This window comes from Pteronotus mesoamericanus, unplaced genomic scaffold, assembly GCF_021234165.1.
Source record: "Pteronotus mesoamericanus isolate MK-2021 breed Mesoamerican mustached bat unplaced genomic scaffold, CSHL_Meso_final contig_20, whole genome shotgun sequence".
NCBI classification, from domain to species: Eukaryota; Metazoa; Chordata; class Mammalia; order Chiroptera; family Mormoopidae; genus Pteronotus; species Pteronotus mesoamericanus.
The window spans coordinates 47626497-47652519 of NW_026555085.1; the positions used below are offsets into that span (position 1 = coordinate 47626497).

The following is a 26023-nucleotide window of genomic DNA, read 5'->3' on the forward strand; positions in this document are numbered from 1 at the left end:
CCTTCAGCAAGAAAGGAAGATGCCCTCAGCTCAACTTTTGCACCATAGGGACTCTTTCTGCTCTGTTTTAAGAAAATGTAAAATGAGCGCCTGTGCCCAGGGCTCCACCCCTAGAAACTTGCGCCTCCACCCTTGAGGTGCTCAGCTAGCAGCCCGTATATGTCCTCTTCTGTGTTCTCTGTCCCTGAGAAACCAGCATTTACATCTTACTGTTCTTATGTACTTTTAATATATCCTGCAGCAACCTTTTGCTTCCATCAGCTACTGGTTTGCTTCTAAAGTATTAACTGTGTGTACCTGTGTGTGTGTGTTTGCACACATGCTCTGGTTACCACAGGTTTTGAGTGGTCTTGAGCGGTCAGCCCCACCCTGTATTTCCCATAAGCCCTGGTGATGACATCTGGAGGGCCAGGTCGGTTAAACCTCCTTGAACCAAGGACGTGGGAGTTCTGATCCTTCCATACCCTCTGTGACAGGCAGTCACCCAGGCACGAGAAGAGCAGGGATGATGGGCCTTGCAGAAGGTCACCAGGGCGGAAAGCACCAGGTGCCTAGCAATGGGCAAAACTGGGGAAACAATGACCTCACCCGTAGAGTAACCTTTCCTCCCCTCGCATATCTCTGGTCATGAGGTTTAGACCCCTTGACCTTTCATGTCACTGGTCGTGAAGCTCAGACCCTCCCCTGGCCTTTCCTTCCCTAGCCTCTGAAATGTGGCTCCTCAGATTGTAGCCCCGGCTGGAGAGTGGGACAGCTGGGAGCCCGTCCCTTTCCCCGTGGTTCAGACACTGCAGGGAAATTCATGCCCTGCTTACCATTTCCTGCATCGGGCATGGAGCAAGGGCTGAACCATCCTAATATCATATGGGAAAAGGGACTGGCGGGCTGCTTTGCAATCCCTTTTTGTTTGGGCCGATTCTGTGGTGACTTGCAACAACACACCTTCGGTGGCAGCAGGAGTTAAGTAGCCTAGTTTACTGCAGAGAGACAGGCCCTCCGTGGTCTTCACTTGGCGCAGTGCCCAGACAACATGAGGCTGGCCAGGCACAGAGCTCCAACTCGGGACCAGTCAAGGTCAGCAGGAAGGCCCAGGTTGGAAGAATAAAGAAGGAATGCAGCACACTTGGCCAGGAGGGCTTGCTTTGAAAATGTACCCAAGATAAATATATAACCTAATTCTGGAAGGCTTACTTGTGGGGGTGGAGAGTTTCCAGTAACTGCCCACAGTGATATCTTCTGGCTCCACCAGTGTCTCCATGCTCCACAGTGGCAGGCCATTGAAAAATCACAGAGGTTGCTCTGAGGGGCAAATCTATTTATTAAACTACATTTGAATGTCAAGAATTAAAAAGATGGTTGCATTTGTTTATACCCCACCTGTATGCAAAGTGCAATCCTGGGAATCCGCGGGAGAACTCATTATCCTCAATTTGCTCTAGGAGTTGAAAGTGAAGGATACCTGATCAGTCACTGTTGCTGTGCACCTCAGAAGGCTGTGTCTGTCGGAGCGAGAGGTAGCTTAGTGTACCTCCTTAGTGACCACACATCCACCTCCCCAGTGGGTGGGGAGGTGCTCCTTTCTGGGAATTCAGCCAAGGTTCTGGTCTGTTCTTTCTCTTAGTTCCTGTTTTCACAAGGTATGTCCTGATTAGGCTGAGGAAAGGAGATAGAAGACTCATTAAAATGGAAGATATGAGCAAATAGATGTGTTCAAATTGAAAAACCAATGAATCCATTGTACTGGCAAGTATTTTCTTTGAAGGGGAATAAGACATTATCATCCAACCAGAAGGATCAAAACTTGTCAATATTTCCTGGATCCTTCTACCGCACCTTCCCCTCATCCTCGTCCAATCGAAGCCTCTAACATCTGCTCGTCCTGCGACAGCAACAGCCCACATTGACACCCCCTGGCTCCACCATTGCCCCATCCTTCCACTCTTCATGCTGCAGCATGGCAGGCCACTTAAAAACCACAGACCTGGGGCTTCCTGTAGAATGCTCTCCCAGGGCTCCCCATCGCCCCGTGTATCGCCCTTGCCCTCACATCCCATGACTTGCCCACCTGGATCGCTAGATCTTCCGGTGGCCTCCACTCACATCACCACCTCGTCTCTCCTTACTCCCTGTAGTATTTGGGGTTCCCCAGGGAGACAGATCGATGCGATATGTGTGTATGTCAGAAAGAGAGAGAGAGAGATTTATTGTAAGAATTGGTTCGTGTGATTATGGAGGGTGCCAGATTCTTCAGGCTGGGCCAGCAGCTGGAGACCCAGGGGAGCTGCCGTTTTGATTGCAGGCTGAGGCAGTCTGCTGGGGAATTCTCTCTTGCTTGGAGGAGGCTGGTCTTTTTACCCGGACCTTCAGCTGATTAGGTGAGACCCACCCACATTACGGAGAGCAATCTGCTTTACTTAGAGTCCACTGATTAAAATGTTAACGTCATCCAAAAACACCATCACAGAAAAATCCAGAATAATGTTTGAATAAACATCTGCACACCCTATGGCCCAGCCAAGTTGACGCATAAAATTAATTATAACACTCCCCCTTGGCTTTTTGTCACCTGTCCACACTGGACTTCTTCCAGCTTTTCTGAAGTGCTACTCTAATTCTGGACTCTGAACCTTGCACATGCTGCATATTCCACTTGGGATGCCTTTAAATCTGTCCCATCCTTAATCACCATCAAGCATCAGCTGAAATTCCACTTCCTTATAGAAAACTTTCCTGATCTCCCCAGCTGAGTTTATTCCCTCAGATATTTATTGCCAGAGCACACTAAACTTCCCTCTAATATCACACTGAGAGTTACTGAGTTACCTGTTCAGTGCTAGCCATGGCACTAGACTTCAGACTCTGAGGGCAGGAAGCATATCTGTTTTACTGTTATATGTCTGGCATTTACTGGCTGTTCAAAGATCATCCAATGAATGAATGAATGAATGTATCGAAAGTGTACACTCTATTAAAAGCTTACAAAGTACAAAACTCAACCCATACGTACAACCCTGTGAAGTAAATATTATTTTCACTTTTACAGACTGAAGCCCACAGAGGTTAGGGACTTACTGAAAGTCACTAGTTGTATCTGGGATAAAATAATAAATGTCACCACTACCACTTAACAGCACTTACTAAGGGTCAGGCACTATTCTGTACATTTGACAGCTCACAGCAACCTAGTGAGGCAGGTAGTCCTGAAATGCCCCGCAGTGTGCCCGGCCTCCTGGACTTTACGCTGAGGACAGCTTCTGCACATCTCAGGAATCCGGAATCTGGGATTTGAGAGAGAGCTCTGTCCTCTTCACCCTGTGGCCTTTCCTGGACCATTTTCAGTGCTCTTTTCCTCTGCCCAAGTAAATAAGGGCAAGTTAGCAAGCCTGCTGGCCAAGCAGATGTCCAGTTGAAGGACAGAATGCTGCTCCCCTTCTTGAAGGTACCCCTAGTCTATACAAGAACCTCCTTGCTCCAGCCACTGTGAATGTGTGTGGAGAATTCTCTTCATGATCACTGTACTGTCCAAAACGCAGCCTTCTCTCCCTGGCCTCCCCTTAGATTGACTTACTAGGGGGTTGTGGGGTAAGCTGGGTTCTCTAAGTTGGCATCTTAGTGACCTGGGGAAGGAGTGTGCGTGTGCATGTGTGTGTGTGTGTGTGTGTGTGTGTGGCGTTCGGGGGCAATAGCAGATAGTGTCTGGTGCCAATAAATAATAAGATTTGGTTTTCTGAAATCCAGTATATACATGGATATTTTGAGGTTCTATCTTCCCAGTATAACTTGAAAATATCTTTGCACCCCCAGTACATGGGGGTATTGTTAGCTGAATGCCTGTTCTTTGTGTTAAATGACAAACTGGTATCTTAGGAGACTTAACTCCCCAGATGATGGGGCAGGGCTTTTTTTTTTTTTCCTATATCAAGTCAAAGCATTAATAATGCAGCCAGATGTGGCTCTGCTGTAAAAGTTTAATTTTCAAAGACATTTAGACACTTTTATGGCTGACTTGAAGAATTTGTCTCTAACCACTGAGTTAATATCATGTTGTCATCCCAACGGATTCTTGCTGTCAGTCGAAGGACAGGTGAGTTGTAGGAAGTACAAAGCTTTTCAATTAATTTATGATCCTGTTTGGTGTAAAGCCTGTAATTACTCTGTGGTTGTTGCTGCTGCCAAGAAAAAAGAAAACTTTAAAACCTGTCTTAAGGAAAAGTACTTTTTTGAACTTGAAGGATAGCATAGGTTTAAAAAAAATGATTATGCCCCTCCCACCCCACCCCCTTCAGAGGGGCAAGAAGGGAGGAATGAAGATTCCTGGCTTATTCTTTTTCCTAAGCGATGATTTTATAAAATACATACTTATTGGTGAATAGGGCGATTGCTTGTTTAGAACAGTCTTTAGATCGTATTTTTACATTCTTAATTAGACATCTCACACCCCGTTCATTAATCCATTCATTCCTTCACCCATCCATTCATTCATCCAACAAATAAGTGCCGCTGTGCCCCGGGGCCTTCCAGCCTTGGGGACAGAGTGGTGAGTGTGGAAAAGGCTTCTCCATCGTGGGGCACCCGTGGAATGGGGGTGACTAGGTGCAAACAACACACAGTAAGTAAATTCACAAACAAGGTAATTCAAATGGTGTTGACTGTTGTGCAAAAAAGAGAAGTCAGTAATGTGATGAAGTATGTGGATGTTGGGGAAAGAGGCAGCTAGTCCGCTCAGACCTGCCCAAAATATCGTAGACTCAGGAGGCTAATGCCTGAGAAATCTCCCATTCCCACCCCTCCTACCTGGCTTTTCAAGATGGTACTGCATGCTTGGTAGGTGGAAATAGAAGCCTTTGCAAGAACCTGACAAATCATTAGCAGGACTCTCTTTGGACTCCTCGTTCAGCTAAGTAGAGCATACAGCTTCTTTAGGGAAAAGAGGAGAAAGCATTGCAAGTCTTAAACAAGAGCAAGGTTCCCCAATTGCTGCCTTAATCAAATTCATTATAACTAAGTATATATATAAAACATTTTTCTAATTAACTTAATTTTAGTGTAAGTAATAATATTTGAATTCCTTCATGATGTCTAAAGGCACGTTGGTTTAGGAGATAGGGAGAATTGCACACTCTAATGTAAATCTTTGGCTTCCATTGTTTGTATGTAGTAAATCCCAACTGCCTGTGGTATAAATAGCCACCCTGGGTGAAAAAAATACGTGATTTGAAAAACTGTACTTCTATAGGCTCTTTGCATGTTTCTTCAGCCACTGTATCTTGACAGCTAAGACAATGAGATTAAAACAGGTGTTTAACACATACACACATACACATACATGCAAGCAAGTACAGAAAGACCAATGCAAAAATATGAGTTTGTGCTTTGGTTTCACAGATAAATATGGACCGTGATGCATGTATGGTTGTCTGGCGGAACTCCTGCCCTGTGCCAGGACAGAGTACACGGGTCACTCTTCTCGTTTCCCTGGGAAGCTGCAGAGAACTGGCAGCCCTGACCAGTAATTGAGGGCTTCACTCCACAGATTGCATGGAGACCAGACCTAGGTCATAAATGCATTTATTCCGAAAGAATACCATAGAACTTGGCCTATACATGACCTAACATGGAAAGTTGATGCCTTTTTGCAATTAGGAAGGCAGCCGCACACAGCAGTTCAGAGCAGATACCTTGGGATTTGACAGCTGGGTTCACATCCTGACCCTACAGCTTACTACCTGTGCCATTCCGATCAAGTGGCCTGACCTCTCCCTCGTTGATGAAATGTGGGTCATCATAGGGCCAACCCCTTGTGTCGTCAAGAGAGTTAAATGGAGACCTCACCACACTTCATGACCCAGGGTAAAAAGCTCAGTAAATGTTAGCTTTCTTACCATTTCCACCGCCATGGTTACCGGGTTCTACCTGGCGTCCAGGAGGGGCTGCTTTTGCCCTTTTGTACTTAAACAGCTGCCCTTTCTCTGTAGCGCGGCATGAAAGCTGCATCGCGGGGAACGGAGGTGCTGTGGGGAGGAGAGTGTAGGCTGCTCTGAGCTCCACTCAAAGGGCGGCGTTGCTCTCAGCCCCAGGGCGGCGGAATGCGCTCCCGGTGACAGGCTGCTGGGGTTGTCCTCTGTGTGGCCCTGGTGTGCAGAAAAAGACACGTCTGGGGATCTATGAAGGAATGTAGCTGATCCAGTAGGAGTCGTCGCCAAAGGCTTTTCTGTCGGGCTAACTTGAGTGTGTGTGTGTGTGTGTGTGTGTGTGTGTGTGTGTGTGTGTGTGTGTACATATATAAAATGTGTGTCTCAGAGTTGTTTATGGATCTTCTGTGAACCCACCACTGTACTAACCATTACCTGTGGTCTGGATACTTTATACATATGTCCTACTATTTTTCTTAAATGTCTTTTTAAAAATAATAGCTTTTTGTCACTGGGTATTTTCTTAATCACTTAAAAACATTTCAAACACATGCAGAAGTAGAAACAATAGCACAATGGACCTCGGCTTCAACAGTTTTCAGAGGATGGACAATTTTATTCCATCTATATCTCTCTCCCCCAATCCCAGGTTATTTTGTGAAAATCCCAGATAGCATATCATTTATTTTTGTGACTATTTCAGTTTGTATGTCTAAAAAGCGCTTCTCTGAAAAAACAAAACAAAACACCCCACAATATCTTTATCACACATTCGGAAATTAACAATCATTTTTTAATATCAAATACTAAGCAATTATTCACATCTTTCTGATTGTCACATACATTTTTAAGTTCATTTTACCTCGAATTCAAAGAAGATCCTATATAGCAGGGAGAGGCCCCTCTCCTCTAGCAAGAAGGAGCTGTTCCTGCTGGGTCAGGGGAATTTGGCAGTTCAGGATTTGGGGATTGCCCGCTGAATGGCCCGACGGCACATCTCGGCTCTGTCTGTGTAAACTCCCCACCCCTCTAGGTTATGCTCAGGGGTTTCCCGATGGAGTCCATCTGCACAGCGTCAGAGAAAGTCCATCCCAGGTGAGGCGCTGTGCCGTTCTCCTGGTCGGTAGCTCTGGTGGCCGCAGTGGTTGATGAGGTGGAGTTGAGAGAGTGATGAAGTGGTACACAAGGGGTGTCCAAAACGAGGGTTCTCCGTGAGACTTTATAGGATGAGGTCCGAGAAACACTTCATTTTAACCCATAACTTCCTGTGTGACATTCTCAGGTTCATAGGAGGCCAGATGTTGCTTTACAGTGTCTCAAACTCCAAAAGATGGATTAAATTTTGAAGGAAGTAATATTGAGTAGAGTTTACAAACATGGTTGTCTTATCTAATAATGCTAACAGCAACAATAATAGTGGTTACCATTTATGGTTGGCTCTCCATACCTATGAGTTCCATTTCTTTGGAGTCAACCAACTATGGATCAAAAATATTCAGGAAAAAAAATCCCAGAAAGTTCTAAAAAGCAAAACTTGAATTTGCCACACACCAAACAAGTAGAATCCACTCCAGTGAAGTGATATGTAGGCATACCCTGCTGTAGTCTATATGCAAATGTAGCGTATATGCAAATACTGTGCCAATTTATATAAAGAGCTTGAGCATTCACGAATTTTGATATCTGTGGGTGTCCTAGAACCCATCTCCAGAGATATGAGGGATGGCTGTTCTGGCCATTACCAAAAGCTGGCTTCTATATATATATACATTATCTAATACTCTTATCTGTTATCTTATTTAATTTCTATCACAGTTCTATCAAGTATATAATATGCTTACTTGACGAAGGGAGTAGCTGCTTCTCAGAGTGTTAAGTAGTTCTCCATAGTGAAATGGCCAGTGAGAAGAGGACCCAGAAGCCGTCTGACTCTAAAATGGTAACCAACTGATTTTTTAGGAGCTGTGTTAACTTCCCAACAGAGCCATTGAAAATTTAAGGGAAGAAATGTATATAAGTGTGTATACCAGTCGCAAGTTGTCATATGTATGCAGCTACTATCTGAAAAAAGGAACAGTACAACTAGCCAACAATGTCCCAAAAACCGGAGGGTGGGGGGAAGCTGAGAGCAGTATGATGAGTTTTAAAAATTTCATCGAACCACATTTAGGAAAAAGGAAAAAAGGGAAGCAGTAGAGGGAAGCCCTTATCACACAGGATCTGTTCACTCTGAGAGGCACTTCCCGAGGTGAGCAGCCCCCGGGACCAGGGGAGCAGCCCTTGCTAAGTACAGGATACGTTCTGAACTTCCATTCCTGAAATACTGCTTTTTAGGAAACGTCTCCTGTATGGGGCCCTGTTGGCACTGCTAAGAGTGGTAACTAGAAAGATGCTACCACAGCTCGTTATTTGAGGGTGGGGAGGTTACATGTAATATGTCCCAGCCACACGCCGAGGCAGGTGCAGGGGCAGTAGTTGATCTGGTAAGAGCTGGACCTTGAAGTCAGAAACCACCGTCATCGCGCGTTTCCCCTGCCTCACGCTGAGCGGTTTCCGGGCGGGGTGATGGGCTTCGCCTGTTCTTTGGCAGAAGCCCTGGTTTTAATGCCCTTGCCCATACTGGAGGACAAAGGGGCCGGGTGGGAAGCTGTTTCTCTGCTTGTTCCTCTCCTTAACTGAGATGCTATACACGGTTAAATCATCTAGTAGGTCTGATAGAAGTCATTAATAGATATATCCCAGGAATGTCAAAAGGTATGTTGGCTGAGGGCCAGTTTCAACTCTTTTTGTCACTCGAATGTCAATGATAGTTTATTGGGCACTTTTCTATGTGCCATCACTGTGCCAAACTCTTTGTTTATTACCTTGTTTGAGTCTCACAATAGCCATTTGAGATCATTCTTTTATTAATTCCATCTTACAGAGCAGGAGTCTGAAGCTTAGAGGGCTTAAATGACTTCCCCACAGCATAACACCTGTGGCATATTGGAGTCCAATGCACGTCTGTCTGCGCTCAATGCCCTCTCACGTGACTGGACTTTTTTTTTAAGTGAGATATATTACTCATACCATGAAATTTTCTCTATTTTAAAGTATACAATTTGGTGCTTTTTAGGATATTCACAAAGGTGTGCAAGCATCACCACTGTCTAATTCCAGAACATTTTCATCACCCTAAAATATATGAGTAGGGACTGGGCTGGGTGGAACACTTCTACTTTGGGAAGGGGTGGGAATTGAGGACTGGGAGCTGGGAGGGATTGAACTTGAGTCTCCCTCACCCCCACTCCTTACCAGTGGCTGTGTCCTCACACTGGTGCTCACTGTCTTTGCAGTTCTTCCTCCTTTGTTCCTCCTTCCCCTCTCCCCACCTTTCCCCTTCTTTTTTTTCTTTATCACCCCTTTCCACCAAGGTCTTTGTTTGGACATTGGGCTAGATACAAATGATCATCAAAGAGGTGACCTGCCCGAAGGTGGAGAACGCAAGGTACTGTCCCTCCCCAAGGTCTCGGTCCCCAGCCCCTGAGAGCAAGGAAGAGCCAATGGTTAAGCATGAAAGCCCCACCACTTAGACCATGGCGCATCCAGACACAGGCCTGGCTGAAGAGAAGCGTAGCCTCGTGCTCTGAGGACTGACCACAAGAGGGAGGCACAGGCTTCACTTGGGACTCTTCCACTGAAGGGTCCCTGGCCTTGTCATTTCTCAGGTTGGCCCTGTCTCCTGAAGGCTGCTGACGGTCCACTAATTAAATATATTTCCATTGCAGAAGTAATTTGACTATAATAATAATGAGGATATTCTGAAAGGCATAACTATTTTAAGATTGTTGAAAACCCTCGGGAATGAATGTCTCTGGGGCTAGTCCCGGGTGTATAATAAGCAATTCAAGGTCGCTGTCATTTCTGTTCCTGCCACCTTCCCTGTAGGCACCCCTTCTCCTTGTAAACATGGGGCAGAATTTTAATTCCGAATAACACGCAGTTACTCATGGTGATGACAATTGGGTGTGCTTGTCATGTAATATAATTATTGGCCAAAGAGTTTAGGGAACCAAACTTATGGTTAATCTATGACCGAAACTTAAAAATAGGAATAATAACCAATCTGAGAGAAACTCTTAGCCGGGGGGGGGGGGGGGGGGGGGGGCAACCAGGGTTTGGGAGCAGCCTAATGTGCGGGAGGGAAGCTGACTTCGGGCAGGGCCTGCCTTCCACCTAATACGTGCCCACCTTCCAGCGGTCGGAGTCCGCCAGCGGGGCGCGCATACCCTGAGATCTGCGTGCACATGTCGAATTGTCCCTGTGTGACGACAGGAGTGTGGCAGAGGACCGCCGAGCCTCCCCAGTGGCCAGCTCTCCTTGATGTCCTAATTCCCCTCCTCTGCGGGGACACTTGATCCCAGCAAAGCTCCGTGCTGGAGCCAGACGCTGTGTCATGCTGTGTGCTGAGTAAGGCCAAGGGGCCAAAACTCTCTGGAGTGGGCCTTAGGGACTATAAAAAAGAGATGTAGGGAGTATTAAATATTGGAAAGAACTTGGAAATCTAATTGCAGCCTTTAGCATCTCTTGGACTTTAGACATGCATACATGCATGCCTAATAGTCTCTGGGGGCTTGCTCTCCTCCAGGCGCTGCGTATGCTAAGTGTCTGTCACCCACTCCCAGTGGTGGTCCTTTTAGCTCATCTATGATGTCAGTAGCTACCATTGGTATCCCTGTTTTACAGGTGAGGACATCGAGGCCCAGGGAAGTCATACAACCTGCCCAAGGCCACGAAGCACTCTGCAGATGGAGTGTTTAAAGAGACCTTCCCCTCCCCTTGTTTCTACCCACTCCTGCCTCAGCCAGCCTTGGAAGGGAATCGAGATGGGAGACCCGTGTGTGTCAGTTTCTGCAACCAGTGGTGTGGAAAGAGTTGGCGTGGCACCAGCGTTTCCAGACCACTGGATGTCTCCTCTTCCCATCACATCACATCTAACCCAGACACGCTTGCTTTTAGAAAGAATTATTGCTGAAAGTCATGTGGGTTAGGGGAAAAGGGATGGGGAGGAGGGCTGGCGTGCATCATAGTATCTAGAATTTCTAGTATCGGATGGATATTATGTTAATACTTTATTAGAAGAGAAATTGAATAAAATGGGACCACAGATATGGAAACTGGCTCCAGTAGACTAAAAACAACTGTTTCTAGAGAATTACGTAGCAGACCTTGCTAAGTAGAAGCAATCTGTGTGTGGCAGGAGTCATGGGCTTCCTGACTTAAAGGCCCCTCCGGCCCCCGAGAGAAGGCCTCTGTCCTCTGAGGAATACCGTGGACAAGACGATGCTGAAAACCAAGGCAGAGTGGCAGATAACAGTTGCTGTTGTCTCCTTATGAGTAGACACTTATCTTAACCCCAGGCTTTCCTTTGCTGTATTTGGGATTGTGTTTGTCGAGTTACATTCAGACACTAAATTCCTGGCTAGCAGAGAAACTTATGGAGAAACTTATGGTGGGAGAGAGGAGGGGAGAGAGGGAGGGAAGAAGGGGGAGAGAGAGAGAGAGAGAGAGAGAGAGAGAGAGAGAGAGAAGCAGATTTGGAAACCAGCTGCCTGACATGGCTCTCTTTCAGTTTCACAGTGTTTCCTGTGGGTAGACTGCTGAGTCCTCAGCCCGAACCAGGTGCCAGCTGGAGAGACCCCAGGGACAGCGGCTCTCCTCCACCCTCAGTGGCAGGAGCCACTGCTTCTGCTGGCACACTGTCATTCAGGGCTTCCCTCCCGCACTATCTCCTTCCTGAAGGAGCAGCGAAGGACATCTTATAGGAAGATGTAGTAGGCAGACTGCTTTTAGCCTGTGGAACCTGACCATCTCTCAGATGGTAGGGAGGGATCCCTTAGTTACAACAGCATCACAAGTGCTACAGGACATAGTAGACCCCTGGCTCTTGGCCACAAAGGTTTGTTTGAGTGACTTAAAAAGGAAGTGTACTCTGTGCTTCTAAGTGACTGAGAATGATAATTGATAGAATTATTAAATATCCTATCCTTTATGTATAAGGCATTTGTATCAGTTTCCTGTGGCTGCTATAATAAGTTACCACAAACTAGGTAGCTTGACTTAAAACAACAGAAATTATTCTCTCATGTTCTAGAGGCCAGAAGTCTTAAGTCAAGGTGTCAGCTGGGCTGTTCTCCCCTGGAGTCTCTTGGGATAATCTTTGCTTCTTCCACCCTCTGATGGTTCCAGGTGTTCCTGGGCTTAGAGCGGCATCACTCTAACCTCTGCTTCTGGCGGTCACATGGCCACCTCCTCTTCTGTCTTAAAATTCTCTCTGCTTCTCTTATAAGGATGTATGCGATTGCATTTAGGACCCATCCAAATAATCCAGGATAAGCTTTTCCTTTCAGGATCCTTAATGTAATCATATCTTTGGTTATATAAGTTAATACTTGCAGGTACCAGGGATTAGGGCTTCGGCGTATCTTTTGGAGGCCCACCATTCAGATCAAACACAGCATTCAATGATGTATTGGGCACATGGAAAAATAAGAGCAGGCACTTGCTTGTAGGTATCTGTGATCCAGTTGGATAAGCAGAGGTGTTTATTTAGCCAGCATTTGTTGTTCATATGCCATGTTCCAGGCTGTGTGCTTGCACTGGCTTTACAGAGATGAATGAGACACAGCCCCCATACGAGAGAAGCCCAGCCTGAGAGGAGAGACATCACAAACGAGGGTACCCCTAATGAATTTCAGCCTCATATGGTCTACTGTTTGTGTGGAAATATTCAAAGAAGTACAATCCAAAGACCAAAAGTAATTTTAAAAAGAATGGTGACCGTTGACTTGTTGCTCTTAAAAAGTTAAAGGAAACTCCATTCATAAACTCCCAATAACAATTTTCAGATCCCCGCCCCCCCCAATTCTCTCACATTCTGCAAGTTCACAAGGCTGCTGTTGGCTGCTACCATCAGGATGCGCTTGTTCCACCCTTCGTCCTGCAGGGCGCTTCTGCCTCATTCTCCCAGCTGTTTGTTACTGGGTTGGCCAAAAAGTCTGTTATGTTTTTCCTGTGTAATGGCTCTAGCAGTGCTTAGGTGTCTTTAACTTCATTCGAAAAAACTCTGTTAGATTGTGTTATGACAGCTGTCATATCAGTGTGCATTTTTTAAAAAACACCAAAATTGGTGAACTTTTGTGGAGCCATTTTAATATCAAACATGGAAGGAAGTATGCAACATTTTCATTGTATTACGCTTTATCATTTCAAGAAAGGTAAAAACCGCTGTGACTGATCGAACGTGTCAAAAGTGGTTTGCAAAGTTTCATGGTACTGCTGACATTTGACCAAATAATTCTTTGCCCTGGGGCTCCCTTATGCATTGGAAGCTATTTAGCAGCATCCCTGGCCTCTACCCACTAGAAACCAACAGCAGAAAATAGGTAACATACTCAAAATATCCAAATCAATAGTTACTGGTGAAAATGAAAAATGTATCTTTTATTTGATAGAAAAAAATGTAATGGACTTTTTGGCCAACGCGATATATATAGATTAGCTTAGCCTCCCTTCACAGGTCAGCCTTCTCCTCTCCCCAGTCTCCTGGGTACCCTCCAGCTCTGCATCCTCAAGCCCAGGAATATCTCTGGCTAGGACAGTCTCCTTAGAAGAGGAAGTGAATGTAGAAGGTAGGAAGAGAGGCCAAGAATACTAACATCACACAATTGTGGTCCAGTTTGGGATTTAATATTTGAATTTTGATTTTTTTAGAGAGAGGGGAAGGGAGTAAAAGAAAAGGATAAGAAACTTTGATGTCAGAGAGAAACACCGATTAGTTGCCTCTTGTATGTCCCCCAGGGGACCAAACCCACAACCAAGGCATGTGCCCTGACCAGGAATCCGCCCAACTAACTGAGCCACACCACCCAGGGCGAGTTTATATATAGTTGTATATATAGTTGTATATAGTTCATGAGGAAATGAGCTTAGATTCATTAAGTAAATCTGCCAAAATAAGTGGCTGAGCTGGGATTTAAGCTCAGGTACCTGGGATTTTTGACTTTTGGAACCTGGAAGGTGGAACAGCATTGGAGGAATCTTCTGAGAGAAGGACACCTTGAATCAGGTTTTTAGGGTAAGAAAAGTTTGGAAAGCCTCCAAAGAGCTAAGCAAAAATGTCAGGATGGTGTTTTCAAGGTGTTCTGAGCACCCCTGTGGCCAAGCCAGGGTGCAGGATGGGTGGGTGGCGGGAGACAGGCTGAGGCCAGACCCGGCATGGATTTATGTGTCCCTGGACTTTGGAAGGAATGGGAGTCACTGAGGGTCATATGCAGAGGAGAGCCACGGTCACATTTGGGTTGTGACAAAGTGTCCTGACATCAGTGACCACATAAATTGAGGTGGGAAAGGGAGCGGGCAGGACGTGCAGCCGGGAGGCCAACATGGCAGAACGGCCTCTCCATGCAAACTTCAGCCCTAGAATTAGCAGTCCCCCCAAATGCGCGTATGGTCTGTTCACATAAAATGCTCTTTGGCAAGAGTCACAGAGGGAGAGCGGCCCATAGACAAAGACAAAATAGCTGGCACTGAAGGCCCAGACACCGTCACTTGGCAGACCACTGGCTCGCAGATGGGGCAGCGTTAGCGGCTCCTCCTACACCGCAGCTCCGTTAGCTGTTCTCCATCGTTACCATCTTGAAACAAGCGGGAGGCGAAGGGTTAGTCTCTCATTGCTCCCTTTTTCTAACACTGACACATCAGAAGAGGGGAACTCATTTCTGATTGTCTCAGTGATCCCTACAGCCCAGAGAGAAGAGAGATTTTAACCACTGTTAGCTCAAAGGCTCTGACTTTCCTGAGAGTCAAGCTTAAGAACTCCCAACAACTCTCTGGCCAGGTGCTGTCGACTTCAAAGTTACCTTTTATTAAAGCTACATTTTGAGCCAAAGTACACTCCGTCTCTGAATCCTGAACATCAGTCTTGTCTGGGCTTAAACTTTTACCAAGGTCCCAGCTCACATGCAAGCTGAAATCTACTTTACCTCTGTTACCCCAACTTCTAAGTTAGAGAATCACAAACAAAGTTTCAGGAAACATCCTCGGTATCCTGTTGGAGGCCACTGTGACCATTCAGGTAACAAGTGACAGCAGCCTGAATCAAGGCAGTGGCCGTGCAGCTAGAGAAGAGAGAGCAGAGCAGGGAGCATTTAAGTGGTGGCCATACAACCGAGCTAATAATGACTGAGCACTCTGTATGTGCCGGGCTTTGTATACTGTGTGCGTTATCTCACTCAGTCTTTGCAACAACTCAGTGAGGTAGGAACTAGTATTCTTTCTATTTCACACCCGAGGAAACAGGCTTAGTCATTAAGAAATTTGCCCAAAGTAAGTGGTGGAGCTGGGATTTGAGCCCAGGCACTCTAACTTCAAAGCTTGCATTTTTAATCTCTCTGCTTCACTGTCTCACAGCAGGGGGATTCGGTAATTTAGTGAACGGGAGTGTGGGGGATGAGAATGAAAGAGCAGGAGGAGCGTCCAGATTAGGCAAGTAGGCAGACGGAAGACGACGGAGCCCTCACCAAGATGGGGACACAGGAAAAGGAACGGGTGTGGAAAGGAGGAGGAGGATTCGGTTGTGACATGTTGGTAAGGGACATCCCAGTAAGGTGTCTGTTAAATGGTTGGGTGTTTAAGAATTTGGAGCTTCAGAGAAAGTGGTTGAGGCTAAAGAAGGTTCGGAGCCACCCGTATCTAGGCAGCAGCGGAGCATGTGGGCAGCAGCAGGCGGGTGGGGTGCGGTGCTGAGAGCTGGAGAAGAAAGGAGCAGAGAAGACAACCAGGGACAGAATCTGAGGGACCTTCAAACGTTTAAGGGAACAGCGGAAGACGAACCCTTGAATGAGAGGACGAAATAGTGTGAGGGGTGGTAGGAGAACGAGGAGAGAGTGGGTCGCGGAAACCAGAGGAGGACCGAGTGTGCTGAAGGAGGGATGGTAGCGATGATACGCGTGCAACAGGGAAATCATGTAAGGTCAGAGCTGGAAGGTCTCATGGCATTTAACATTGAGGTCAATGTTAAACCAGCTGGTGGGAATGTGAAACATTCTAGCCGCTTTGGAAGACAATACAGGTTTCCCCTGCTATCCAAAGGTAGAGCCGGCCTATGAATCCTTTGGCAAGCTGAAATGGCATGAAGCAAAGAAGCAATTACCTTAGGACACACATTGCTAATGGATGCACAAAATAAATCAAAATAAAGCACAGATGCTCACAGACACAGTTCGAAGCTGTGGCGACTAGAAGCTGAGATGCAGCATGGGTTTTCTGGGGAAGGAGCTTGGTCGCGTCACTCTTGCTGCTTCAGGTGTGCGCTGCCTCTGCAACGGCTGGGTGAAAGCAAACACTAAATGCTACTTCATTTCGCGCCTTTTTTTTTGTTTTTTTTTGGTAAATGTGAAAAGTCCTTGTTGGATTTCTTTAAGTTAGTGATGTAGGTCTTTTATAAAAGCAAATTGGGATGAAGTAACTTTTTGAAAAATGAGGGCTCCTTCCATAACAGTTCTTACAAAGCTAAGCAGTGTCCTACCGTATGATTTAGCAATTATATTCATTGGTGTTCACCCAAATGAGATGAAAACTTATGTTCACACAAAAACTTGTACATAGATGTGTATAGCAACTTTATTCTTTTACTTTGCGGTGCAAGACCCATCCAACTGAGCCGCTCCAGTTAGGGCATATAGCAGCTTTATTCTTAATTGCCAGACTTAAAGCAACCAAGATGTTCTTCAGTAGGTGAATAGATGAACTGTGGTACATTCATACAATGGAATATTTTTCAGTGATAAAAAGACATGAGCTTATCAAGCCATGAAAAGATATGTTGGAATCTTAAGTGCATATTACTAAGTGAAAGAAGCCAGCCTGGAAAGGCTACATACTGTATGATTTTAACTATAGGACCTTCGGAAAAAGACAAAACTGTAGAGAGTAAAAGGATTAGTTGTCAGGGGTCGGGGGCAGGGTGGGGTGAGTAGGTGGAGCATTAGTCCAGTGAAACTATTCTGTATGATACTGTAATGATGGATTCATGTCCTTATACATTTATGCAGCCTCATGGAATGTACGAGACAAAGAGTGAACCCTAATGTAAACCATGCACTTTAGTCAATAATAATGTATCAAGATTGACTCATCAGTTGTAACCAATATACCACACTAATGCAAGATGTTACTAATAGGAGAGATGGGAGGAGTGGGGTGGGTGGGAGGAGGAGGGGCTATATGGAAACTGTGCTTTCAGTTCACCTTTTCTGTTGACTTAAAACTGCTCTAAAAGTAAAGTCCATTAGTAAAATAAAGAAGAAATGAAGGAATAAAAATAAAGAACAAAGAGAAAGAAAGCCATGTACTTACAATCTTGAAAGTGTATCATGAACCCATAATTATAATTAATCCAGTACCACGTGCTTGAGTTCCAAGGAGAGCAAATATCTAACTAGCCGCTTTTCTGCCTACCAACAGCTAGGGCTCCCCATCACAAATGTGAGAGTCAGCCCAATGTCTGTGGTGCGGAGAAAGTTTTTCCACAGTCGGACTGCAACGTCGTCTGTGGTGGTCCTTGTCCGTGTATGATGAGCTCCAGCTGCGAAGGTCTCTTTGCTTTCCTATTCATGACACGCACTTTCAGACCACTCTGTAATTGCTCTTGCTGTTTCCTCTGCCTGCATCCTCCCCTGCTTCTCTCCTCAATAAAATCCTACACATCCTCCAAAACCCGGTTCAAATGTATTACCTTCTCTGTGAGAATTTTGCGGACTCCTTTCACCCCCAGCACGCCAAGCAAGAGCTCCCTCCCAGTTTCTGTAGTTCTTTGTGTCCATCTCTTCAGTAAATACTTAATACCCCACAAAATCAACATCAACAGTGGCTTAATAGGAAAATTGGGGGCAGAAGGACATCACATCAAAGCAGATTTAAGGAGTGAGTAAGAGTAGAGCTATGGAGCCATGGAAAATGGGCTACGCTCTGGGGGTTGGTTTGGTCATAATTCAGTATTTTTTTTTTTGGTTTGGCTTTAGTGTTTGTAGTTTTACCCAAAGGGGTTGAGGGTAATGAGAAGACAGTTCTTGGGGTGGCTGTGGTGCGGTCCAGGGCTTGGGTGCTGATGTACCTGTGTCACTGAGTTGGGACTGTCTAGAGATCAGTAATTCTTCTGGCCCCAAGAGCTGTCATCCTCTATTTTGGGAGGAAGGGGGAGAGGATAACGATGGCCCTTTCTCCCCAGCTGTTACCTGTTGGAGGTTCTGGAGTTACAGCCTGTCTCACCTGTGGGGAAAGGAAAGCAGTTGCTGACTGGGTTAGCGCCTCCTCTATTTCTTACGGGATCTACAAGCTTTTGAAGGCCAATTAATGATTAGAAAAGCAATTGATGATTAGTTTTTCTATCATCCACCTAACAGACATTAAAGGCTATGTTCCAGGAACCATGCCAGCTGCTGGGGATACAAGATAACCCCAAGGAGCTCAGTGTAACCGGGAAGACCAGTCTTGAGCCCATGCCCGCAGTTACACCGTGAAATACGTTCCTGCCTTCCTCAGGTTGAGCTGCTCTAACACAGCACCATAGACTGGGTGGCTTAAACAACAGGAATTTATTTCTCACAGTTTTGGAGGCTGGAAATCCCAAATCAGGCTCTAGCAGGGTCTGGTTTCTGATAAGACTCTCTTCCTGGTTTGCAGATGGCCGGCCGCCTCCTTGCTGTGTCCTCACATGGCCTTTCCTCTGAGCAGGTGGGGAGGACGTGGGAGCTTGGAGAGACAGACAGCACCTGGAGACTTTTGGATGTCTCTTTTCATAAGGCCATTAATCCTATCAAATCAGGACCCCACCTTATGCCTTTTCATAACGTTAATTAGCTTGTAAAAGCCCTACATATTTCCCAATAAAGTCAACAGTGAGGGTTAGGGTTTCAACATATGGATTTTGGGGGACAAAATTCAGCCCAGAGCAACAAAGTATAGAAAACTCTAGGAGCACAGATGGGGGCATGATCATTCTGTCTGGGAAGCCGGGGCAGCAGAAAGCTCAGCGATGGCTCGGTCTGGATTTTGAGCGTGTGGGTCATTTGCTATAGGACATAATTGCCTCATCCCAATTTGGAAGCTCTGGTGATTTAAGAGTGCCAGGCAGCCACCAAGTAATTGTCCTATGTAAAAATGGGAGGTCTCTGTACCTTCCAAGCGTCCTGTCATTACATCTTCATTCAGTGACATGCCTCATGCCTCTGATATTTTTACATCTGTTAACAACTTTTCGTGGTGGTGTGGTATGTCGGAGGTTTCCTGAGTGGTACCCAGGTGTCACTCAACTTCCACCGCAACAGCCTTTCTGTGTCTCCTGCAAAGGCAATTATTTCCGATTCAATCCCTGTCCTTGAGAAGGCTCAAGAAGCAAGCCTGCGTGTCCCTTTGCAATGACGGGTGTAAAATGAGCCACGGGCCGACCCGAGCGGTGCACCTCTGCCTTATTCCCGACTTTTGCAGACAGCACTTGTGGAGGCCAGGCTCTGTGAGCAATCGGTGTTGTGCTGTTGGCATTGGATAGCGAGGTCCCTATCTATGGATATTCTCCGAAGAAGGCAATGTCCCAGAAGCTTTGAGAAAATAGGCCACTTCTTATTTTGTACTTTGGTCACATTTGGTTTACATTTCTCATCTGCCACCTCATCTGGCCTTTCGGGCCCTGATTGACCCTGATTGAGGTTTATCAGGGCCAGATGATGAGTTTCTTCAAAGTAGGGAGTGCGTCACACTCATCTCGCTCCTCACCCGACGTGTCCTGCAGCGGCGATCAGAGTGTCCCAGGAGTGGTCACTTTGGGATATACTAGTACAAGTGTTGTGTGCTAAAAATAAGCTTATCATTCCGCTGGCGCTTTGTCTCCCCAGGGGAATTCGGTGTCTCTGCAGCACACTGGCCTGAGTCCCTGGCCCGTGCCTGGCCCTTGGAATAAGCCAAATAATGGCCAGAGCAGAGGCCCAGCCCATCGCCCACAGGAGTGACCACCTCAGCAAAATGGGGGCAAGGCTTTGGGCAGAGAGAGGGCTCAGCGCGTATCTGTTGACAGAGTTACTTTCCAGCTCCAGGTCCAAGAATTCTGCCTTTAGGAATGCAGACATGGTGGCGATGTTGGTTTAAGTCAAACCGGAAACCCTCTTCCTTCCTGCAGTTGCCCCCGTTGGGAAGTGGGTTTTCTGTTGTTTCAACAAGTGGGCTGGAGAGCACACCTGCGATGCTTCGGGTCATTGGCTGCACTTGATACAGATTTGCCCTTTTTTCTCCCTTCCTCCTTCTCTTCAGAGACTCTGTTCACGGGAGAATTTGTCAGACAAACCATGGGTTTACAAACGTCAGGAACGGCAGCTCAGTGTCTGCTCGCCTCCTGTGCTGCCGCAGTCACCGTGCGGGAGCTCTGCCGAGGCGGCTCTGGTGTCCGGGTCTCTTCTGTTCCCACACGTGAGAGCTTTCCTGGTCCCATTACAGATTTTAGCCTTACTGCCTCCTCCCTTACAAGGGCACAGTCATCTCTTCTGCTGGCATTACTACTGAAAGAATGCAAATGCCGTTCGTCTGAGCACCACCCATCTGTGAATTATTCCCCGACTCTTCCAGCAGGGCAGTGTTACAGGTCCTCTGCCGGCAGGGGGGAGCTCTCCAACAAAATCTAAAGACCCAAAACCTGTCAGAAGCTGTGACGAGCAGACTAGGACGGGCTGAATGGATGTCTTAATAGGCTTTTAGATGTGATTTGGCCAGTGTTGGCAGAGGAAGCTCAAGGGGAAAAAGGCAGCAGGCATTGTAAGGTAAATCACTGCAGGCCCACTGGGCGTGACAGCCTGGGAAGCTAGTGATCTCTTCAGGAAGGAACTGACTGCAGTTATCCAGCAACAGAGCACGATGTAGAATGGGGAGGACAGACCCCCGGATGTGAGTATGATCTCTCTTTAATGCAGGGTTTGGAGCAGTAGGAGCAAAGTGAGTTATTGTAACTGATGGCGTGCCTGGGTGCCTGTGGATCGTCTCTGGGGAGGTTGTGCATAATGCCTGGCTGGGACTTTTGTTTGCAGGTCTCTTCTAGAAGATTTTGCCTGAATGTAGTAGCTTTGGGATATTGGGGACAGGAGACTTTGTTATAAGTCCTCAAGAAGACAGCAAAAACAAACCTCATAGACCTTTTGCTATAAAAAGAAAACCGATCGCATCACAGACCAAACAGCTGCGTGGCCTTCTGGCGTTTGTTATGGGAGACAAAAGAATCAGCAAATTGGAGAGCCGTGAAAATGGGGCAGTGGTCTGAGAAGGAAGGAGGGAAATCTGTATTGAAAGCGAAATCCCTTTCTAGATTCGGGATACTCATTGCATATGTATGATCATGCATTTATTTCCCTTCTGCTTAAAGATCTGGCAGCATGTTTGCATTTAAGGTTTTTCTCCAGGACACTGTGAAAGTGAGCATCGTGACAAAGAGGAATGTGATTGATAGACTTGGGGCAGAAGAAATTCCTCACCGGCAGCAGTGAGAAGTGTCTTGAATGATAGCTGATTCACTTGGAAGAGGAGGCTCAGATTAAATGAGGGAACAGGGTTGCTACAGCCTGGGTACCCAACAGGTTGGCTGGGAAGTTTAACTCATTGATTGTAGGCTGGTCGTCACTCCATGCTTCCTCTCCTCTCCCCACTCCTTGTTGGGGGTCCCTCCTTCCTCCTTATCCCTCTCCCCCAGCCTGCCTCTCTGCCTGGCAGGTGTCAGATGACAAGTGGGGCAGCCCCTCCCTCCAAAGGATGAGGATCACTGTTCTACTAGGGCAGCGATCATGAGAGAAGTGGGGAGGAAGGTGAGCTGGGCCTGCACCCCTCCCCAAGGCTGGGGGCAGAGGAGGGAACAGAAAGGAAGCAGAAAAGAAGACTCAGCCACTTCCATTTTTTCCCCACCCACCCTGTAAATGCAAGTGCAAGTGAATGCTGGGGCCCTAGTAACAAGGCTGTGTGTTTGTTATTGGATTTAATTTGAGAATGAAGTTGAGATGCCTAAGTACACAGGGATGATGCTACCAACAGACTAGGAACTGAAAACCTGGGATTCTGTTCTAGATTTTGCAGGCAGTTTTTTGTGCGACTGGCAGGGGTTGGGGGGTGGGAGGGCATGTATCCAAAATAGTGGCCTATCCTGGAGGCTACCCTGTGCCGCAGGTGAGCCTGGCTGAGCCTAGCTGGAGGAGGGGGTGGGGTAGGCTGGGATGAGGAGTCGGGGACATTTCGTTTTTCAGTAGCTGTCACTGAAAAGCAGAAAAACATGACATTTCTGCTTGGCCAACATTGCCTCACAACCGTAGTATTTTTCTGTCTCAAAAAACAATTGTTATATGTGCTGGATTTGCAAAGGGCTGTTTAACAAAGGTAATTATGTAAGCAAGTCTATCTCAGTAGCTGGCAACCATGGCAGAAAGTGTAGCTGTGCTTTCATCTCAGTGTCTGAGAGGCTGAATTTATTGCATGGGACAGGGGGTGGCAGGGGAGTGGCTGGTGGTATACCATAGTCCTGTTGATCTGGTGCATCTGTTGCTGGGGAAACCAGACAGCACTTCTGGTCTGAAGCTCGTGACCTTAGCTGATGGCGTGCAGTGAGGTTGCAGCAAGATCTCCCTCCCCAGGAGCTAAGCTATGGAGAGGAATCAGTAAGATTTTAGCCATGATCACAATATTTGTATGAACTAGGCCGTTGTCCTTGAGACACTTACATGCCCATTGCAGGAAAGGTTTGGGAGTGGGAGTGTGGCCGTTTAGGTCCAGTGCACAGAAATAATTGAGTAGATGGAAAAGAATGTTGTGGGAGGGAGATCATTCAAGAGGCCACAGCTAAAATTCTGTATTTTTCTGCCATTTAGACCAGAATGCTTTTTGAGTGTTGGGGCAAACAAAGCAGAAGTCCAGCATAATCAGTTTGAAAGTACCGCAGTTTCCCTAAACAGAGACAGTGTGTCCTATGTTTACAGAAACAAAGCACTTCCAACAGTGAGTTCCTCTGGCAAACACAAAGTCCAAACTGGTGTCTTTCCATTCGCACCTGGGAATTTCCAGAGTATTTTCTAGCTCTCTGTTTCGAGTCTCAACTTTATTCTTTCATTGACTCATTCATTCAACAAAGATTTCTGACACATTCCAGGGATCAGTGACCCTGTGACCCTGGCTAACGCAGGAGTTGGCTGCTTTGGCGTGTGCCCTTCTCCAAGTGCCTTGTGATTCTAATGAGCCTGGTGACCAGAGCAGGATTGTTTGCGAAGCTTCCGTCTCTCTGTTTCCTAGCAATTCTTTGGCTGCATTTTGGGTATTTTGGATGACAGGGTGAAATTTGATAATTCACAAGTTGGGGAGAGATAAGAATTCTTTCTGAAGTTCTAATATTCACATCTGGCCAATACATTCACATAATAAGATACCATCTCTAACCCCCCCCTCCCAGTCCTGCTGTTCTGTCTGTGTTGTGTCTGAGCCTTAAACCGCGGCCTCCCAGGGCGGCTGGTGAGCCGGCCTGCCGGATGCCACGGTGCCCGGGAGGTGCAGCCTGGCACAGTCCGGGCCTTGCCCAGTCACGTCACGGCCAATTCCTGAATCTTGAGAGATCGAAAGGAGCACTGGGTTTGCCTGGAAGCAACTGTAAACGATGTGTGTATGTTTTGGGCCTTCAAATTTAGAACGGGAAGAAGGGTCTGGGATGAAGAATGGCTGGTGTCCCTTTGGTACAGCCTTTTCTTTCCTTCTGCCTATATTGGTATTTTTAATACGTATGTTTTAAAACTCAGAGAAGCCCTCACTGCGGTGTTGTCGATGAGATCCTGGAGCATTCCTTCTTGTACCCAAAGAACCTTCACCTTTGAAGTAATTGCCTCTGGCTTTGGTTCGGTGTAATGGTGGCCCAGGACTCCTGGGAGGAATCAGTCTTTAACCGTCGATTCATTTGGCCATTTTGTGGAAAAAAGCATGTACGTTTACCACTAGTTAGTACCTCTAGGCCTCTGCTTCGAGTGCCCTGTAGGTGGTTTTAGTAGGCCATTTATTTCCTGCTTGTTAGGCTAGGAAGCTACTGGCTGTTGTCCTCCCAGCAGGGTTGGCAGTGCACACTCGGTGTGTCTAGCACCCCTGTTGTTCCCCAGGTGGGTTGTCGCAGCCGCAGTTGGGCCCGGGAGATGGCGGGCCTGTGCCCAGCTCTCCACCGGTTCCAGAACTCAGGAAACTGCACTACTTGCAGTGAGAAAAGGATGGAGGAAGAAAACAGCCTAAGTGCTGGGAGAAAATCCCAAGGAGAGAACCCACCCCTCAGGGTGTACACATGGGGCGTGCTGCATGGACACCTAACCTGCCGGGGGATTCAGCATGTTGGCCGCGGTGGGCCCATGGAACCCGGCCCAGAAAGTCCTCTGTAGTCATCATACATAGTACAGTTACTTGCCCAAGGTGGCTCTGGAGACCAGGTGATGTGGAAGAGATTCTCTCAGGCTTCTGCTGACCCTCAGAGGAATGCAGGGGAGACCTCGAAGTCCCAGCCATAGTCCTCTGGAGAATCCTGAGTCCCCTGAGGGGGTAGAACGGAGGGAGGCTGGCTCATCTGGTGCCGTCCAGTGGTAAGTTCAGGGGCTTTGCTGAGCAGAGTGTCCTTCCTGCTGCCGTGAGCCATCAGCACTGGGCCCTAAAGGCAGAGAGAAGGCATGTGGTCTGTCCTGTGTGCCGAGGGGCACTGATGGCAGCTTTGTTTTGTACCCATAGGTCCCGAAGATGGCCTAGTGACAAGGGCGCCTTCCAATGATCGGGAGCATCTGTCCCCCTGGGTGTCGGCCCGGGCCGGTGGCATCGTGTGGAGCTGAAGGGACGTGCCTACCTCTGTCTGGAAACCTCTTTCTCTCCTAATTCATGAGCCAGCAGGATGCGGTCGCTGCGCTTTCAGAACGCCTTCTCATAGCCGCGTACAAAGGCCAAGCGGAGAATGTGGTTCAGCTCATCAACAAGGGCGCCAAGGTAGCAGTTACCAAGGTAACAAGAGGGGTAAATACACTTCAGCCATCCTTGGGGAAAAGCCTACCTTTTAACCATTGTCTGCAGAACTGCCCTGTTGGGCTCACAGCTCACAGCTCTTTGCTTTTTAATAGTTGGCTTTTTTTTTTCCAGTGATGGACCTTTGGAGAGAAAGAAGGATTAAAAATGCTTTCATTGTAGTCTTTCAAATGGAGTAACTTGTAATTAGCATTTGACAGTTTTTAAAATCACAATGTAGCTTTTTCTCACTTACTTCTTTAGCTAAATGGACAGGAGAGCACTATGGAGAAGTTGGGACACAAAAGCTTATTGGATAGAGTATTTGTTTAATAATCACGTTAGATAGGCCTGGGGGGCGGGGCGGTGGACCAGCCTGTCCGACAGGGCATCTCTCTGCTCTGTGGAACCTCATTATCCCCACCTGCACAAGGACAGACTTGGACCAGATGACCCCCACAGCCTCTTTGGTTTTAATTTCCTGTGGGTCCGTGAAAACGTGTTGTTGGAGAACATCGCTTACCCTTCACCAACAGATAACGCCATGGTAGTTATGGGGACAGAATGGGCCAAAGTGCAGTTTTGCTGCAAAGCTGAGCAAAGGCAGACTCTGCAGAGTTACGTGACAAGTTTAAATGCATAGGCAGAATAACGCTAATGGCGAGCGCTCCCCCAGCACATAGTATGGCTCTAAGGCTTCCAGCCTCCTCAGGAGCTTCTCTCTCCGTCTCCACGCTAGAGATAAGCAAACTGAGGCACAGAGGGGTTTTGTTTTTCTGAGTAACTTGCCCAGGATCCCTCAGCTGCCGAGTGGCAGAGCTGCAACTTGTACCCACGGAGCCTGGCTCCAAAGCCCACGCTCCAAACCACTCCTGAGAGAGCTGTGGAGAGAGGCAAAGTTTAATTTTCAGATAGTAACATCTGCTCACTTCTGGCCTCCTGTGCCTAATATTGGCCAGGTCACATTTTTGGTTATTCATATGTAGTCTCTGTATTTCCTGCTTCCAGTGTTTGCTTTTTCCAGCACCTCCAAGCAGTTATAA

General features: G+C 47.0%; 1 protein-coding gene across 1 annotated transcript in view; it reads left to right on the forward strand.

The window, feature by feature from the left end:
• Positions 1-26023, forward strand: part of ANKRD6 (ankyrin repeat domain 6) — a 183522-nt gene that overhangs the window by 96160 nt on the left and 61339 nt on the right. The window contains exon 2 of the mRNA XM_054569711.1: positions 24717-24980. Within this exon, the coding sequence (XP_054425686.1) occupies positions 24861-24980 (120 nt within the window). The 5' untranslated portion in view covers positions 24717-24860. The remainder of the gene's footprint in view (positions 1-24716; positions 24981-26023) is intronic.